This window comes from Miniopterus natalensis, chromosome 20 (genome assembly GCF_054644295.1).
Source record: "Miniopterus natalensis isolate mMinNat1 chromosome 20, mMinNat1.hap1, whole genome shotgun sequence".
NCBI lineage: Eukaryota > Metazoa > Chordata > Mammalia > Chiroptera > Miniopteridae > Miniopterus > Miniopterus natalensis.
Genome location: NC_142100.1, coordinates 17,010,824 through 17,029,848, shown reverse-complemented (window position 1 = coordinate 17,029,848; position 19,025 = coordinate 17,010,824). Strand labels below are relative to the sequence as shown.

General features: G+C 38.4%; 1 protein-coding gene across 4 annotated transcripts in view; it reads right to left on the bottom strand.

Moving 5' to 3' along the window:
- TTC28 (tetratricopeptide repeat domain 28) overlaps positions 1-19,025 on the bottom strand; it is a 463,353-nt gene that overhangs the window by 335,525 nt on the left and 108,803 nt on the right. The window contains exon 1 of one of the 4 annotated variants that reach the window (XM_016198629.2): positions 13,255-13,714. The exons of the other annotated variants lie outside the window; for them this stretch is intronic. Coding sequence (XP_016054115.2) covers positions 13,255-13,281 — 27 coding nt within the window. The 5' untranslated portion in view covers positions 13,282-13,714. Of the gene's footprint in view, positions 1-13,254; positions 13,715-19,025 lie in introns of those variants that run through there. 4 annotated transcript variants of the gene reach the window in all.

Sequence of the window (19,025 nt, the reverse complement as noted above, 5' to 3'; positions counted from 1 at the left end):
CTTTTACAATTTGCTTAGGACGGACATGTAAGTTCTCTTCAAGAAGGGCTCTGGGATATCATTTTTTTTAAATGAAGACTGAATTCAACAGAAATTCAAACAGAAGCTTGAATTAAAGGGGTAATTTCAGATGCAGTGAAAAGCTATAATGTCCATTCAAAGTAATGAAGGCACACAGCATTAATCTCCTAAAAAGACTCAAATGCTATGAGTAGAGCAATTCTGTTTCTTGGTAGGAACAAATTAAGATGATTTCCCTTACAGAAATTGCCATAATTACAAGTAATTATCTTGTACTCTCTAAATTTACCACTATAGCACATTCTGCAAATATCATTCCCTTCAAATACTTTATTTGGAAAAACAGGAGAAATTGTTGCTTTGTGAATTGTGCTACAGGCCTCAAACTGGTTGTTTAACAGTCCTACATAATATGTGTAGTAAAGAGATGACATTCTGAAGTTGGAAGTGCTTGGAATTGCAAATTTATGATATTCTTATCATCAGGTAACTAATTCTACCCAAAGGAGTACAAACTAAAGAGAATGGCAAACACTCAAAGATAAACTTGAGTCAAATGGAGACTTATGCATGAAACAATGAGGAGATTCATTCTGATAGGCATAGGGCAATCATGAAAAACATGTTAACAGCTGCTGTAGTATTTATAAAAATCCTTGCAGAGCCAAATAAAATCCCACCATTTGCAACCTACTCAGCTTTTCATTTTCCTTTAATAAGGAAGTGTGAGAAAAGCCGGTTACTCACCAAGCATTAGGAGGAGAATAAGCATGTGAAACCCTAATTTCACCATCTTAGGGGCCAATTACCATCTGGATTTCAGCTGGCATTTGAAGTTTGTTCCCCAGCCAAATTGGGATTCCTTACCATGTAAAAACATGCTCAGAGCTTGCCTTTCTCGATACTATTCTCACTGCCTGGATTGGCCTCCCTGTCTCCATCTGGCAAAAATGAGCCCACCAAGTCTAGCTGAAATGCCACTCCACCATGCAGGCTCTTTTGGTCTACTCATTCTTATCCCAGACTCCAAGCCCTTCTCCTTCTTCCACTAACTCAGTTGTGACCTCTCCTTTTATTCAGTCTCTCTGGCGATACTTAATATGTGCCACTACATATTTCAGGTATTTGTCACTTGTCTTATCCTCCCTTCTAGAGGAAATGTATTTTATTCATATTTGCATCCCAAACAACTTCAGTAAATGTTTAATAATTTAATCATTTAAAAGAAATTTGATTTTTAAAATTATTCCCTTTAGAAGCATATAATTGAAAAAGCCTTTAAAATGACTGCAGAGTACATTAAATTATGTATATTTTAAACTCTGAACAAATATCTGGTTCTATTCAACCAAAATTTTTACATTTTATATTCATGTTTAAAACTTATCCATAGTCAGATATTACAATTTCTGTGCCTATTAATCTTCCCTGGTTTATCTGGTCAGTATAAATGTTCATTATATTTGCATATCTAATTACACATAGTCAGTAACCTATAATTTAAGATCCTTCCTTTAACTGGTATCTCTTATAGTTAAAACTTTTACATATGAACTTTAAACAAAAGATAAAATAAATCTACTCACTTCTCCACAATTTTACCCTATTTTAATCAATTTATAAATGTCAGCAGTATATTCTATAGATTTGCAATAATTTAAAAATTAGCTTTAGGATTTTACATTCTCATTCATTCTTAATCCAGTATGATGCAATGCAAAGATGTATATTATGGATCCACTTTAAAAAATAAAGTCAGAGAGTTCTGTTCAAATTGACACAGATAATTTACCCATAGTTCCAGTTGTTTACTAGAAACACTGGTTCCATAATAGCCCAGTTCTTCTAAATTGTTTGTTTTGTGATCACTATAGCTGGGATAGCATTTATATGGTTCATTTAAATTTCTTGAGACATTTTAATCACAAACAATTAAAACAGTGACAAGTACATCCTAATGATTTACTTATCAATGAGGTCTATTTCATATTTGTGTTAATCCACATAGCTGTTTACTTTTCAGATAAGCTATTCTATCTTTACTAATAGTAGTCATTCATTTTTTCCCTTACTTTTCGTCCTGTTGCATCACCTATCCTGACCTAGAGCTGGTCCTCCCCTGATATTATGACATATGTTAAGTTTGTGGTCAACATCTCTATTTCCACTGTCAACTATCTTTTTCTCCTGTCCCCCGAAAACACACACCCCCTTAACACACTTTTTGACTACTCAAGTTCCCCACTCAAGTGACCCCATCCTGGACCTCAAACCAGGCCTCTCAGTGACTCTGATCCCGATGTTTCATGAATCCCTTCAGACCAGCTACTTCAAGAAGTTAAAAAACATTTCTGAATGTCATGCTGGGTAACAAGCCAGCAAAGCTAACAAACAGCAAACAAATGCTACTATTCTATTTGCATTTTATCATGGATTTCTTAAGCATTAGCATAAAGGATTTTAGGAAAATAAGTCACAAAAGATGTGTCTGAAAGCAAATAGATTTCTTCTGTCTTCGAAATATACCATCTATATATAACTGTCTTTAAAAAAAAAAAAAAAAAAAAGGTTCAACCCTAGATTCTGAACTCCTAGGGAAGTAGAAACACTATAAGCCCAGTGGATATGGCCCTCTCCTTACAGTATTCAGGCTAGGGCCAGACTCTGAAGAGCTACATGCTTCTTCTGAAGGAATCAGTATACCTTAATCTATAAAATTAAATGCTCCTTCAGAATGCTTTCATTTCTAAAACTGTTTTAATCTCAGTATCATAAATACTGTCTAGCAAAAGTCTAGGCTAAAACAAAAAGAGTTGTTTAAAATAAATAATTTTGTGTCACAAAAAAAGTTTAGGTTAATTAGTATATACCTAATTAATATTTAAATAAATCCCACACTCCTTGGTTGTTTTTTCTCAAAGGCAATCACATACACTCCCTAGGATATGCAATTCTACCTTTCACATAAACTACTAAAACTAGCTCCTTCCACTACAGTATTTTATTGTTTGTATATATTTAAACAAGTTACGGGGGGGAGGGGGGGGCAAGAAAGCCAAGCCAGATACAACAAAGTAAAATCAGAAAAGGGCAAACTACAGTGGTATTTATCAAATCATTCAGTCTCTGTGACCATGCATCCTCAAATATATTTGCCTCTCAATAATCAATAGTGTCATAAATATCCCACTTATAAAAAGTCACTTATTTATTTTGCCCAGCGGGGAGTGGTTCAGCGGTTGAGCGTCGACCTGGGATCCAGGCGATCGGGGTTCGATTCCCAGTCAGGGCACATGCCCAGGTTGCAGGTTCGATCAATGACTCTCTCATCATTGATGTTTCTGTCTCTCTCTCTCTCCCTCTCCTTTCCCCTCTCTGAAATCAATAGAGATATATTTTAGAAAAAAAAAAAGTCACTTATTTAAACATCTCAACTATCTAAAACCCAGCCTCAAACCAGAAAGTTGTTGTTTTTTAAATCTCTAAGCAGTCAAAATGAAAAGCCACAATTCACACTCTAAAGTTCATATATTCTTAAGAGAAGCCCTCATTCAGTGTCTACTTACTTTCATCTGTCACAGCTAAGGCTCAGTTAGTAGCATATCTTACCCACCACAGAGAGGAAACATATATAAAAGAGAATTGCAAGAGGTAGGCACATGACAAGAGCATTCCTTTGGGCAACATGTAAAGAAAGATAAAAACTGTACAAAAAAGACACGAAAGTATTTTAAAAGAAACAAAAGGGCAATCTGAGGTCAGTCAGAATAGGAACAAATAATTCTACATTCCTTAAAAGCTCCTACAATGTTGCTATATTATAGCAAAGTTGAATAATTCATGTTTGTGACAATAATCCTGATTAATCAGGAGGAGTTTAAATCATGCTTAGTACCTTCTGTGTAAGAAGGCAGAAAATGTGTAATGTATTTTAGAAAATTTCACATTAAAAAAAATGGTTGAAATTTAACAAGGGCTGGCAGTTGAATTAAATTTGAGTTAACAGGAAATTTGCAAGAATACTACAGATAAATTAAATATTAGTGTAGCAATTTTCCCATGGAAACCATGGTGACTGTGGAATATTAAAATTCATAATCCCTCAAACACGTTGTAGTCTTAATTTCACTACTTCTCACCACCATTCCTAACCCCTCAAATATTCACTGAACCATAGTAAATTTCTATTTTTGCACATAAAAGATGGTCATACATCAGCAATTTCACATGGTTCAACCTAACATCTTTACCAAAATTCTTAAAGATAAAATAAAGTAGTTTGCATTTTATCTTTTCTTTTTCCAGCCTACCTTCTGTTGGAAATAACTAATAATTAAGTAATAAAGACCCAAAGTCCACCAATATGATAATGGGTCCACCACCACTCACTATGACATTTTCTTTCTACTCCTCAAAAACATAACAATCTCATTTACGCCTGAGAATTTCAACTCCACCAACACAGCTCCAAAAATATCTGATAGGTCTGGGCTTAAGCATATGATAGATAGATATCACAATTTAGCATGATCCTGAAAATGTGTGTATGCATTCTTGTTATGTTCACTTATAAATATTAAAAATGTAAAATATGCTCAACACACTTAACAATTAATTATCAGAGTAATGAAGCAACGATCCAGATAAATATAATGGACATTCAAGGTTTTCAGTTATATAAAACAAGTGGATTCAGTCTGTTTTCAGATTCAAAATATTGTATTTTATTTTCCTTAAAACAAGGAATACCTATGTTGGATAAATCAAAATCAGGAAGCATTTATCCATTAAAAAAAGAAACTATTTCTAATCTAGTAAGTGTTGTTATGCCAATATCGGTTATAACAAAGTTATTCCAGGATGTGCTACAAAGTTTCCTTGTTTTCTTCCTTCAATACTCCCCACTATTACATTTCTAGGTTCAAATCTAGGTACACTGCATGTTTGGGAGAATATGTATCCAAACACATGTTCCCACAATGACATCCTGCCTCCCAACTCCACTTTGATCCTATTCCACATGCTAACTGTTCTCTAACTCATTATTGCCTCAATATCTGTGCTTCTATAAGTCTCAGTCCTCCAACATGAAGTAAATTTGAAATACTACTTCTCACAAATTAAATAATGCTGGAAATACAGGTGCATTCATGAAGGGACATTGGCTTACATAACAAGAAATAAGCAAGAGAAATTGCAGTCCTTTAAGAGTCCAAATTGAGAGACATCTACCATCAAAAAACATATATGCAGCTTTGACAGCTGCCATCAAACTTACTCCATGTACCTTTTCTAGAAATGTTAAGTTCATTACACAAAAGGTATAAGCCAAAGGATACAATTTTATGTCTTTCCTTAAAATACATGCTAAAAGAATAGAATATTCAAAATAACAAAGATGGAACACTAACAGGTTAAATAACAGTCTGCATGAAGGGCTCAATTACTGTATATTAAAATACTCCTCTTCACTACAAAAAACTAAAAGGGACTAACAAGAAAGTTCAGGACAAAAGCTCATATAAACCTGAAAATGTCAGTTAAATGATATAATTTTTATATCTTTCAATAAAACTATACGGTTTTAGCACATCAATAAAGCAAAGTCTTAAAACTGAGACATAACACTGTTATTATTAATGATATAATGAATTCACTGTGGAAGCTAAAGATGACAGGGATTTCAGGTTTTCTCTTGTTTCCGCTGTGTTTTCCACAGCATGTCATCACCGTGACTGACTAGCAAAATGAAGGTGGCTGCTGGCTCCTTATCTTGAAGTTGGGCTAATTAAACTCTGTAGCCTCTTACAATGGCAATAGTTACTGGCTATCTCCTGAACAGTAAAGGTGCCAAATCAAATTTCCTCATCACTGACTTCCTTCACTTCTTATCAAGTCTGTCAACCATTCCCAGCTTCTCAAATGTTCCTAGAAGTAGTTTTCTACAGATGACCATTCCCTACCTAGTTTACAAAATCAAAAATATTTAGGGCTGAAGAAAATAAAAATTTACTCCAATGGTTTACAACCATGCTGTTGCTGCACTGATGTCATGATAAGCTGTGAGACACATCAAAAATAACTATAACACTTCTCCAAAAAGGACATACAGATGGCCAAGCAACATATGAAAAAATGCTCAACGTCATCGTCGCTAATCATCAGAGAGATGCAAATTAAAACCACAATGAGGTATCACTTCACACCTGTCAGAATGGCTGCCATCAACAACTCAATGAACTACCGGTGCTAGCGAGGGTGTGGAGAAAAGGGAACCCTAGTACACGGCTAGTGGGAATGCAGACTGGTGCAGCCACTATGGAAAGCAGTATGGAGTTTCCTGAAAAGATTAAAAATTGACCTGCCATTTGACCGAGTGGTCACACTTCTAGGAATATATCCTAAGAAACCCAAAACACCAATCACAAAGAATTTATGCACCCCTATGTTCATAGCAGTGCAATTTACAGTAGCTAAGATCTGGAAACAGCCTAAGTGCCCACCAGTAGACGAGTGAATAAAAAAGCTGTGGAACATTCACACCATGGAATACCATGCAGCTGTTAAAAAAAAAAAAAAAAAAAGGCTCTTTTATCATTTGGGACAGCATGGAGGGAACTAGAAAGTATTATGCTTATGCTAAGTGAAATAAGCCAGTCAGAGAAAGACAAGTACCACATGCTCGCACTTATATGTGGAATATAATAAACAAAATAAACTGATGAACAAAATGGATCCAGAGACATAGAAGCATGGAAGAGACTGAGGGATCTCAGAGGGAAGGTGGGGAGGGGGGAGTGGGTGGGGAGAGATTAATCAAAGAACTTATATGTTCATAAGCATAACCCATGGACATAGACACTGGTCTGGGGAAGGCCTGGGGGTGGGAAGGGTGGAGGGGATCAATGGGGGTAAAAAGGGGACATCCGTAATATTTTCAACAATAAAGATAAAGAAACTTAAAATATATATATATATATATTTATATATATATATATAAAAACTACAATTTCTTCCTATTTTTTTCAATAGAGGTGAAGTTCATATAACATAAAATTAAACATTTAAAGTGTACAATTCGGTTGCATTTAGTAGACCCACAATGTACAATCACCACCTCATAACTGTGACTTTATTTTTAACAGGTGTATAGTTAATATCCCTTTAATAATTTACCCTCACTCATAGTCAATATGGTGTTCTGGGAGGGTGAGAAATAGGTAGAAATAAACTTGCAAGTTAGACATTCCCAGTAACTGACAAGAGAATCTTGCCAACTGGTTGAAGATCACTGTACATAAATAACTGCATTACATTTTTTCAAATATTCACTTGTTGGATTCCTACCCCATGCCTGTCCCTCAAAACCCTACAATCATTGAGACAGGCAGACATACTAACAGTTACAGTACAGGGCTATGGCTGTGGCCTATTCAAATATAATCGAAGGAGGTGTAGCCAACTATGCCCAGCAATTATAAAAGAATTCATACGGAGAAGGCTTAGTTCTTAAGGCATAACCAGAGACAAAAGGAAGAAAAGTTAAGCAGAGTATGAGGAGAAGGCATTCTAGGCAAAAGAAGGAGTACATGCAAATGCACAGAAGCCTGGTGAACCATATCCAACTAGATTGCAGGGCACAATCATACAAACAGGAAAAATGTAGCAAGCACATTTACGTGCCAGGCACTGCTTGTAAACATTTCACATTATATACCCTCAAAGTCACATTAAGAGCTAGGTGCCAGTCACAGTAAATAGATAAAACATCTGAAGTACAGAGAGGTTAAGTAACTTGGCTACACAGCTACTAAGAGGCTGAGCTGGAACTCAAACCCAGACTTCAGCGCCCATCCTCTTCATCACTATATAACCTACACTACATTCTTTTTTTCTTCTGTTTAATAAAATTTATCACTTAAGGCAAGACTTTTTATGATGGAAACTACAGTACACTGAAGGTGACATGAACAATGAGTGAGCACCACTAAGAACCCTTTGTGGCCTATGAACAAATAGGGACACAAGTATCAAACTATCTTGAAAGATTAGTAAAGCTTAATTTATTCATTATTCTTTTATATTTAAAAGGACATAAAAACAGAAGTTCTCATATTTTCCCCATAACCCAGTTATTTTCTTGCACACCTTTTCTAAGCCAAATTTGGAAACCTCTACTAGCCAATGGAGAGACTAGGCAGGACTTTAAGAAGGTGAATAAAAATGGGGGACATCTCCCCAGCCGGCGTGGCTCAGTGGTTGAGCATCGCCCTATGATCCAGAAGATCGAGGTTCAATTCCCAGTCAGGGCACATGCCCGGGTTTCGGGCTTGATCCCCAGTAGGGGGCGTGCAGGAGGCAGCCAATCAATGACTCTCTCTCATTGATGTTTCTCTCTCTCTCTCCCTCTCCCTTCATCTCTCTGAAATCAATAAAGATGTATTTTTTTAAAAGGGGGACCAGCTGTAATACTTTCAACAATAAAGATTAAAAAAAATAAATACATAGTTTTGCCTAATTGTGGGCAGGGCAGGGAAGAAGGTGGATGATGTGAGAAGTATGTGTGTTAACAATTACTCTAAAAGGAATAAGAAGGAAAAAGAGAGGAGTGGGGGATGAAAAGTCATCAGGATGCCATTTGCAACAGACCCAGCAGTGATAATGAGGAGCTAAACTGTAACAGTGGGGAGTCAGACACATGTCACGGGAACTGTCAGAACCAAAACCTGGTCTCTAGTTCACTGATCTTGGAATGGTATACAGAATGGCTTTGCAGAAAGATCTTTATCATGGAATTTCTAAGCCTTCTCTTTAAAACTACTTTTGTCCACAATGCTTGATTATTTTTAGGTCTAATTTCATGCTATTAAACAAACCGTGGCCCTAAATGAATAATTTAATAGTATCAACCAGCACAGAATTCAGGCAGGTAACTACGTGATTTAGTATAGCTGTATTAAAATATGAAACTTAAGTTTCCTAATCCAGAAAGAAAATACTTTAGCACAGAGAAAGTGCTAGGATTTGAAATGTACTCTTTTGTAAAAGTAATAAGCTATTCCAAGACACAAATTTACAGGACAAAATCCTTACAAGTGAGCTTCCAAACAAGCTTTTTAAATAAAGCTCCATCAGAGAAGTCATTTAAGAAGCCAGATTCACATTATATTAACGTGACAAGTATTACAAGATAAATACATCACATGATTATAAAATGACATTATTAATGTAGCTTATGTGACACATTCCTATTAATGATCTTTTATTATGTGTGAACAGTAAAATAACATTAGATAAGCAATAAAAAAATCCAATCTGCAGCAGCTTTCCTAAAGGTTTTGACTGTAGTCTTACTTACACAGTGTTATCTGATACTAATCCCTGGATTTTAAAGGGCAGAAATCAATCACTTCAGAATTGTAAACAAACATGTTCCTATGAGATGAGCATTTTAATTACTATCGCTTCTTCAAATATAAGATAAAAATAATGTGCTACATGATAGCCTCTTAATGTAAAAATAGGGGGAAGTATATCTTGCCAGGCCAATAAGATTATGTTAATAAACAGATCATGACATGGATCAGGAGTCTGGTCCATGGAGCCTGGTGGTGTGTCTTAACAATGACTGCCATGGAGATTTTGTGAAAAGTGTACTTGCCCCCTCCCTCCCTGATGGTGTCTACAAAAGATTAGAAGTGAGTGCCCAAATAGTCTGGTTTCTTTAATAATCCACTACAGTCTAATATCTATGAATCAACTGAAATATTTTAACCTTTTTACATTTAAACTTCATACCACCTCTTAGAATAAAGTCTAAAATTACAAGTTTTACAAATAGTTCTTGTTTACTTTTACATCAGATAAATATTTTTTGAACAACTATATTATCTTTGGCACAAAAAAAGAGGTGTGAGATATGGTTCCTATATTCAAAGAGCTTGAAGTATAATTGAGAGGCAGGATATATACATAAAGAGATAAAGGTATACATAAAGAGATATAAAGGTTACTATCAATAAAAGACCATCAGCCTAAAAAGGCATAGATTCTAAATGCTCCAAGAATTCAGAGGTAGATGAAATCATTGTGTTTCTTCAAGAAGAAGGGTAGAGAAGAAGAGCATCTTGGTGCTGATATCAAGAAATGAGGGAGCAAAGCTATGGCTAACCTTCATATACTGGGATCATCTGAGCTCTCAGGCTTTATCTTTCTTGAATAAAGAGCCCTGGTTATCAAAATTCCCAAATACAATAGTGAAGAACACATGTCTTAAAGTAAATAAGGCCTAGGCTAATCTTAGCTCTGATGCTGCCACGCTGTGTGATTCTAAGTAAGTCATTTCACCTCTCCAAATCTATTTCCTTATCTGCAAAATGCAAATTGTAACACCTACCACTTCATTAGATAGATATAGAACAAGCAGAGATGCCTAACATAGACCAGGTACATAAAAAATGGCACCTGCTATATGCATGATATTAAATTCCATTCTTACCATGATGCAATCACAACTGCACAGAATCTTGCTATTAGGGGAATTACAGGGCTCTTAGTGGGCGGCCCACTGTACTCTGGAAGACTGGGCCTAAGCTCCTCACTAGTCCTGAAAGTGTAACATGATTAATTATGTTCTGGTAGTTTCTTTGTAAAAAGGTGGCAGACCCTAATTGAATCCTCCAGAGCCCACATTCTAAATTTTAGTATTTATTTTAACCCAGCAATTATGCAGAGAAAAGCAGAGTGAAGAGCTCCCCTTCAATCATGTACCCCAGCTGCATGCTCAGTTAGAAACAAAGACACCTAGAACCTATGGTGATTCTCTTACAGTGAGACCAGAATGAACAAAAGCCAGCAATGGTAGAGGCTGATCGGGCACCATGATAGCAAGTTACCAACCAATCCTAGTCATGACGCCCAGCTACAGACAAATGTTGCTTAGAGCAGCATTCTGTGGATGATCTTCCTAGCTTTGTTAAAATCACATCAATGCAGTCTCACTTTTCATCTGTAGTGTAAATGGTTTTTATGAAACAGTTTGGCAAAACACATGGCATGTGACTGTACCACTACAAATGTGTTAGCAGACTCAGCCAGAAACCATGGCAATGATCTGATCATGTGAGTATTCTTACAAGAGTAAGAAAATAAACTTAATCTTTGTAAAGACTTACTGGTGCCCTACCAGAGTTTAATATTGAGTCTCTTCCATGGAAGCTTCCATTTCCAATGTATAAGCAAGAATTGTTCTCAAGCCACCACCAAATAATCATACAATATTTGATGGCTCAGCTTATTTTTTAATCTTCTATGAACTCTGCAGAATTATATCTGGATCCTTATAACATGATTTGGGATTATGAATACAGTGAATAAACACAACCTTCTGGTATAGCAATTTAAGCATCAGAGAGTAAATACTGCAGAGTGAATCCTAACACTTGAAACAGAATCTTCCAGAGTCCAGAAATCCACCTGACTGCCAAGAATAATACTTCCGTGGTTCAAGCAATACCAGTACCCCAGAGGGGTTTCCACAGACATAACCACATGAGTTACTGCATATTGGGTAAAATAGAAAAAACAGACATTTATGAATGCAGAGTTTGCAGACATTTTAAAAGTACTCATAAATATGCAATTTACAAATATAGAATAAATGGGGGGGGGGGGCTTCAGTAATACACAGCATCTGTTTAAACTGCTTAACTATATGGTTTCTTCCATGGGTTTTCCTCATCCTAATTCTGATTTTTATGAGGATCTGGGGGAAGATACATGGATGTCTTAACTAAAATAAATGAAACCAATCTCACTGAAAGAAGCTCTATGATGAGAACTAATATATGAGAGATTCTGACTTCGGGATGAGGTAGAAATGACTTAGTGTCAGAGGTCAAAATTGAATCAGATATCAAAGAAAACCTTCCAATTCACAAGGCTATACTGAAACAGGGTTTGTTAGATTCTTCAGCAATAAAACAAATGCATAATATCTTTTCATGCATTTCACACCATTTCTATTTCAGCTCTGATGTAAAACATGGTATCACACATCATGCCACAAAGAAAGAGTCAGTTTAGCTAGTTCAAGTAAAACACCAGGCAGCTGCTAACAGAGACAGGTCATGGCTGGGGAAGGGCACAGCACATTCAGTTCACTATGTTTTCCCTCAGAAGAATGTCAATAAAAACCACGGCCAACTGAGGTATTGGGGGGGGGGCGGGGGCGGGGGAGAGGTCCTGCTGTGCAGTGAACCACTGGGTTCATCTAACAGTTAGCGCCCGTCAGACAAGTTAGCAAAAGGGAGCCCTATCCAAACCTACAGCCGCCAACAACTTGAAGAAAGCTGTCTTTCTCCCTGAACGTCCGGGAGTAGGGACCAGTCCCACATTTAGAAACGTTATTTCTGGGACCAATAGTAATTTATTTTGATAGAACCACTGGATTTTTTTTCTTGAGTTCTCAACAAAGGAGCCATATTAGGAAATAATCTTGCAAAAAGCAAGTGCCCCCTCCCCCTCTTCCCCACGATCGATGCACACACGCCCGTGCACGCTGACACGCACAAGACACACACCCGTGCACAATGGCCGGCGAGCTCACTCGCGCGGGCCCACACTACAGCCAGGGAGCCCCGCAGGCAGAAGGCCCTCCTGGGCGGGGCCCCAGGCGCTCGGGCAGGAGGCCTCGCAGCCTGGCTGCCCGGGAACCAGCTGCTGGGCAGTTTGTGCTGGGGATGCTCGCCCCCCAGCGGGGCCCTGGGGAAGCAGCTGCCAGCCGATCTGAGCCTATTAACCCCTTGGGGAAGTAGGTGCTACAACACCACCCACCTGCGGGGACACTGGAATGTGTCGGGGGTACAGCTCCAAATGGCCCCCAGAGAATGGGGCGTTACCAAGTCCTTGGCCCTGGCAGCTCTTGGCTGGCTCCTGCAAAGCTAATCATGTCCCTGACTCCACAGGGCTTCTAAAGCGAATGGCTGTTTCTGAGCTGTCGCCCCTGAGACTCAGTCCAGGCATACCAAGAAGGAAAAACTTAAATAGGCAGTGGACACAGACCAGACTTGGTAACTTGTCCCTAAGGGAGTGGCGCAAGTCCCTAAGGGGACAGAGCTGCTTGAACCGGCCAGCCCAGCAAACTACGGAAGGGGTGGAGGGACCCAAAGGCCACCGCTCCCTGTAACCCTTCCCTAGGGCATCAGGGACCCGTCCCCACTCCGGGACACTTACCTTCTTCCGGGGCTGCCATTTCATCATATTTGTACAGCCGATACGTGGAACATCAAGATGCTGGCTGGGGGCTGGGGGCAGATGCAGGGCAGCAGCGACTGCAAGTCATGCTGCCTCCCTCCCACCCCCTAATTCTTTCCCATATTCACTGCGAAGGGAAAAAGCCCAGGAGAGTCCAGTCTTTTCGCTTTCAGTTCAATGAAAAGTATCCCCAAACCACGAACACACTTCTCACTGGGCTAGGAAGTCCCAGCAGCCAGCATACTCCTGCCAGAGTGGGGCATTTTCCGCCCGGGGCCAGAGCCTGCAAAAGGAGCCTGTGACAAGGGGGTCTCCCAGCAGCTGCAGAGACCCTCCCTCAGAGAAGAGCTTGAGAACACGAGCAGCTACAGAAACCCAGCCGGGCTTCTGCCATCCAAACCCCTTTTCGCGAATTCTCCTCTTCTCCAAAAAAAAAAAAAAAAAAAAGATTAGACAAGCAATCAAACCCTCACGCGCAGCCTGGAGCAATTCCCAAAATTCTGGGTGTATTTCTCGTTTGTAAAATTTAGCAAAGAAAATTCCAAAGATCTGTAATCAGAGCTTCTTTACGCTGTTTTCTCTTCCTTCTTGGATAACTTGGGGAAAGGATCTGCCCTTCCCCAAATGCCTACCTTCCCTAAACACTGTAAATAGGAAAACTTGTTTTGTGTGTTTAGATTTTTTTTTTAATTCCCAAGAACCTTAGTGGGGAAAGGCTGGAAGGAAATCCTGCAAGAACCCAACTCCACAGCTCAGTCTGCACTAATGACTTCCTTCCCTTCAGTGCGAGAGCACAGCCTGCCCAGCTCCAGCCACACAGAGCAAACGGTTTCTGGGTCTTAGTGCCACGACATCTGCTTCAAAGCAAAAAGTAAAACATACATTTCAGAGGTACCCAACAGCTCCTAAGGAATCAGAGCCAGAAAAGACCTACAAAAGCAGGAAACCACTTCAAAAGGTGCACTTAGATTTGTCTTACATTGAGAGAAAAAAGAAACAGGAAAGGACTCTAAACCAAAAGGCTACAAAATCTTAATGTGTGATTTGAAGAAAAAAGATATGAGGTATTTGAAAAAATAAAAAAAATAAAAGATAATAGACTCTGCGTCTATTTAGCATTTCTTACTATAAAAAATATTGCTATAGAGCCCTAGCCAGTTTTGCTCAGTGGTTAGAGCATCGGCCCACAGACTGAAGGGTCCTGGGTTTGATTTCAGCCAAGGGCGCATACATTATCTTGTAGTAATAATAATAATAATTATACCTAAATGAATCGGTACTATTTCTTAAGCCACTACTCTATGCCAGGACCTGTGCCTGCAATCATTGTCTCACAGCCCTGCAAGGAAGGTCTTATTCCAAGGTCTTCCTTCCAGCATTGAAAGGAAGGTCCTCATTTTCCAGATGAGGGCCCTGAGATACAAAGAAGTCACTTGTTCAAAACAACAACACACAGAAGGTGGAGAGGCTGGAATTCAGACCCACAATGAACTGACTCCAGAGCCTAAGCCCTTTCCATGATGTGCACCAGAGCTACACACCTACCTTACCTCTCATCTTGATAACAGTATTATGTATATGACTTAAGCGCCTATTATTTGCCAGCCCCTGTTTCAGGTACTAGAAATGAGTAACAGGCTGTCCATGTTCTTGTAATTGCATACTGCTGGCAGCGGTCACAAATAATACTAATACTCTCTATATGTTCTGACATATCCAAGTCATTCTGTACAGCTTAATTTGGATATCCCACTAGCATGGGAAGTTCAGTAAATTCCAAACCAAATTCATCAATCTATCCCAAATTCAGCTTATTTTCCCAATATTCCTTTATCTGTCCATAGTACTGTTACTCTTCCAGATAACAAACTAAAACCTTACATCTAATCTATCACCAAGTCCTTTCCCTTCTTTCTTAGACACTGCTTTCAAATTCCTGTTGCTGACATCTGAGGCGAGAGCCTCATAAGACAAGTATATATTAAGCACCAACAAGGTGAAAAGCATCATGTAGGATGAAGATTACATCCCTATGCTAGAGGAAGTTACAAAGTAGTTAGGAAAGAACAGAAGACCTGTAAGACGACATTGCCTTAGTCGGGCATTGCCTTAGTCAGCTAACCAACATGAGTTATGTGGTCAATAAGTGTTCCAGGAGTTAGAATGAGAAATTACTGTAAACAGGGATGGTCAAAGAAGGTTATACAAAGAAATCTGAATTAAAAATTCAGAGATGATAAAACTCATTCTAGAGCATAAGGCCAAGGTACCATGGCCAGTAATGCACTTCAGGATCTGTACCCCTCTACCTTTCAGAACTCATCTCTTACTTCTCTCTCAGCCCCTACCATACTGGCCACCTCACTGTCCCTTGAATATGTTAAGCATATACTTGTTGCACCCTCTGCCTGAATTACTAGATACCCTCTTGGTTCCCTCAGTTCCTTCAGGACTCTTTTCAAATATAAGAAAGGCTGCTTCTCATCATCCCTTCTCATTATTCTAAAATAATAACACCATGATTCACACACAATTACTTCCTATCCTCCTTGCCCTGCTACATTTTACTTCAAAGCCCTAATGACATATATTTTGTTTATTTATTTAATGTCTTATTCATCCCACAAAAAACAAATTCCAAGGAAGCAGAGACTTTGCTCTGTTATAACACCCAGTGAATAGTGCCTGACACAATAAGCAATCAATAAATATTTGTTGAGTAAAGGAAAAAGAAAAAGGAGGATAGCGTGAGCAAGGGAGTCAAGTATACGTAAGATGTATTCAAGATACAAAATACGGACCTGCCACCTGGCCAGGCTTGGCTCAGTGGTTAAGCATCAACCTAGGATCCAGGAGATCGCGGTTCAATTTCTGGTCAGGACACATGCCCAGGTTGGGGGCTCAATCCCCCAGTCGGGGGCATGCAGGAGGTGGCTGATCAATGACGATTCTCTCATCATTGATGTTTCTCTCTCTCTCTCCCTCTCCCTTCCTCTCTCTGAAATCAATAAAGATATATATATGACCTGCCTAAAATATAAAGCTTAAGTATAAGAATGTTAGAGGTAGTGACTTTGTCTTGTTCAGCTTTATAATCCCCAGGGCTCAAAACAGTTCCTGGCACAGCAGAGGTGCTTAATATTTAGGGGATAAAAAAATGGGTAATGAGGGGTACAGGTAGGAGGGTGGAGAATGAACAGTAAATGAGTGAAATTCCATTCCATTTCATACAAAGTAAAAGATATTTTTGCAAGGTATGTTGGAACCAAATGGTAGGGAACATTGTAAGGCAAAGAAATTTGGATTTTATCCTATAGAATGCAGGGCACTGAAGGTATTAACCATAGGCAAAGGGCATGGTGGAAGCAGCATTTTTAAGCAATCTAACACATAACAAAATATTAACTGTGACTTTATGAGGCTGTTTTAATATAGCCTTTAGATTTTTAAAACTGTTTACATGATTAAATGCTTATTATGACCATTTGACAGATATCAAAACTGAAATTCAGCCCAGCCGGGCGTGGCTCAGTGGTTGAACATCGACCTAGGATCCGGGCGATCAGGGTTCAATTCCCGGTCAGGGCACATGCCCAGGTTGTGGGCCCGATGCCTAGTCGGGGGCTTGCAGGAGGCTGCCGATCAACGACTCTCTCATCATTGATGTTCCTATCTCTCTCTCTCCTTCTCCTTTCCTTTCTCTGAAATCAATAAAGATATTTTTAAAAACAAAAAAAAACTGAAATTCAGAGGGGTTAAATGACTTGTTGGATGCCACATGGCGTCAATGGCAATGGAAGGGCAAGAACCCAGGGTTTATAAACCAATGCATGAGTGATGACAGCAGGAACCTACAGTTGCTTAGGTTCAGGATAAAAGGTTCTACTTTCCACTCTGCCTCTGACTTGCTAATAACAAAAATTTTCAGAATGGCAAGGCAGGTGAATGAATAAGTGAAACAGAAGCAGATATAAGACAAAAAGGAATTATGAGAATTGCTAACTTGGAGATACATGAATCCTGTAAAAGATGTAGCTGCTAAGTAACTCTAGTCAATTAAAGTCATGCAGGAATATCACTCCAACAATTCCAGATCCCCTTATTTTCACGAGATGCTAAAAATTTCCTGATTTTTAACTGTTTGCTCAAAAATTTTAATGCATCCTAACAGGCCAAACAAAACATGCCTGTAGGTCTGAATTCCATCTGCAAGTCATAATTTGTGACTGCTGACTTAAACCACTCAAGGCTTCATTTTCCCATATGTAAATTAAGGGACCTACATGGTTCCTAATCTGTGGGGTGGTTTTCTGAAGGCATCTGTGAATCCATATGCATACCACGCATGGTCTTTGGACTAAAGAGCAGTCTCCCGTGCTCAGATGTTATTGGACTTAATAAAAGACAGTTATTTAAATTGGAGGCAGGGGGGAAGAGGTCTGAGAACAGTAGGCTGTCTCAGGAAAGAAGAGAGAGAAAATATATTTATGTTGCCATAGAAAGACAAAATCAATCTAAAACTTCAAAGTGATACAAGGCTTTAAATTGGTTTTCAATTTTTTAGGTATAGTTCCTTTGGGTCACTTATTTGTATGTCATTTCTTCCCCTGCTGTCTGGTAAGTGTTTTAGCTTTCATTTAATAGGTACCACTCAAAAGAAGACCATTATCTAGGAGCCTTTAAATATCAATACTATCTTAAAACACCTTATTTTTTTCTTTGAGTCTTTATTTATTTTGCTTATTCCAAACTGAATCAGTAATTATACCTGAAATATTTAAGGAGCTACTACTATACCAATATATTTTCTCCATTAGGATTACTTATATAGCGCTATCAAGCTAACACAGTTCAAAATGGTGTAACTTAGCCTTTTGTTTCAAAGATCCAATATCAAACAGTAAGAACACAATTTCTCAGATCTGCAGCTACTAAAAGACATTTTTACAACTCCTTCATTTTTTAATATAGCACTTCGCAAATCACTTCCCTGAAAGCAGATATTGTAAAAGTCTATTAAAATAGTATTTCCTCAATAACTAGTTGCCAATTCAAATCTGAACAAAAAGCAAAATAAGAGAAAATGAAGAAAAAATAGTTTTTTCATTGTCGATTTCTTCAGGATTTCCTAAGGAGTGATATGTTGGACATTGCTCATAGGGTAAATACCTGAAAAAGCTAGTCTCATTTTGATTTATTGTGTTTTAGAAGTAGGATATTAAATTCAATGTGAAACCATATTTGAAAAATATATTAATATTCCTAAAGACATCTAAATTATTTTCAAATATCTAAAGAGGTGTTAGAAAAGTAAAGGGATAAAGGTAGAAGAAGATTTGAGACCAAAATAGTTTGCCTCATTAGTGATATTTCACACACACGGGTGCTTTGCTAAAACCAGAATACTGTAACTTGTTACAGTAAGAATTCTACACATGCCCAGTTGATGCAGGTCCATGCTCCCATTCCTAGGGAGGGAAACTGCTCCACAACATCCAGAGAGGATCACCTCTGTCTTTACCCACCTCGCTTCCTTCACCTATCAGGCAGTGTCAGAGAGGCTAAAGCCCGGTGCTTTAAAGTCAACACACATTGACTGAGTACTCATTCTATACAAGGGACTATACTAGGCACTGTGAAAGGAGACAAAAATAAATCAGATGACTTTTGCCCTGGAGGAAAAAGTATGGTGGAGGTCAAAAGAGAAAACAAACACACAAATAATAAAAACAACAACGGCTCCTAACACT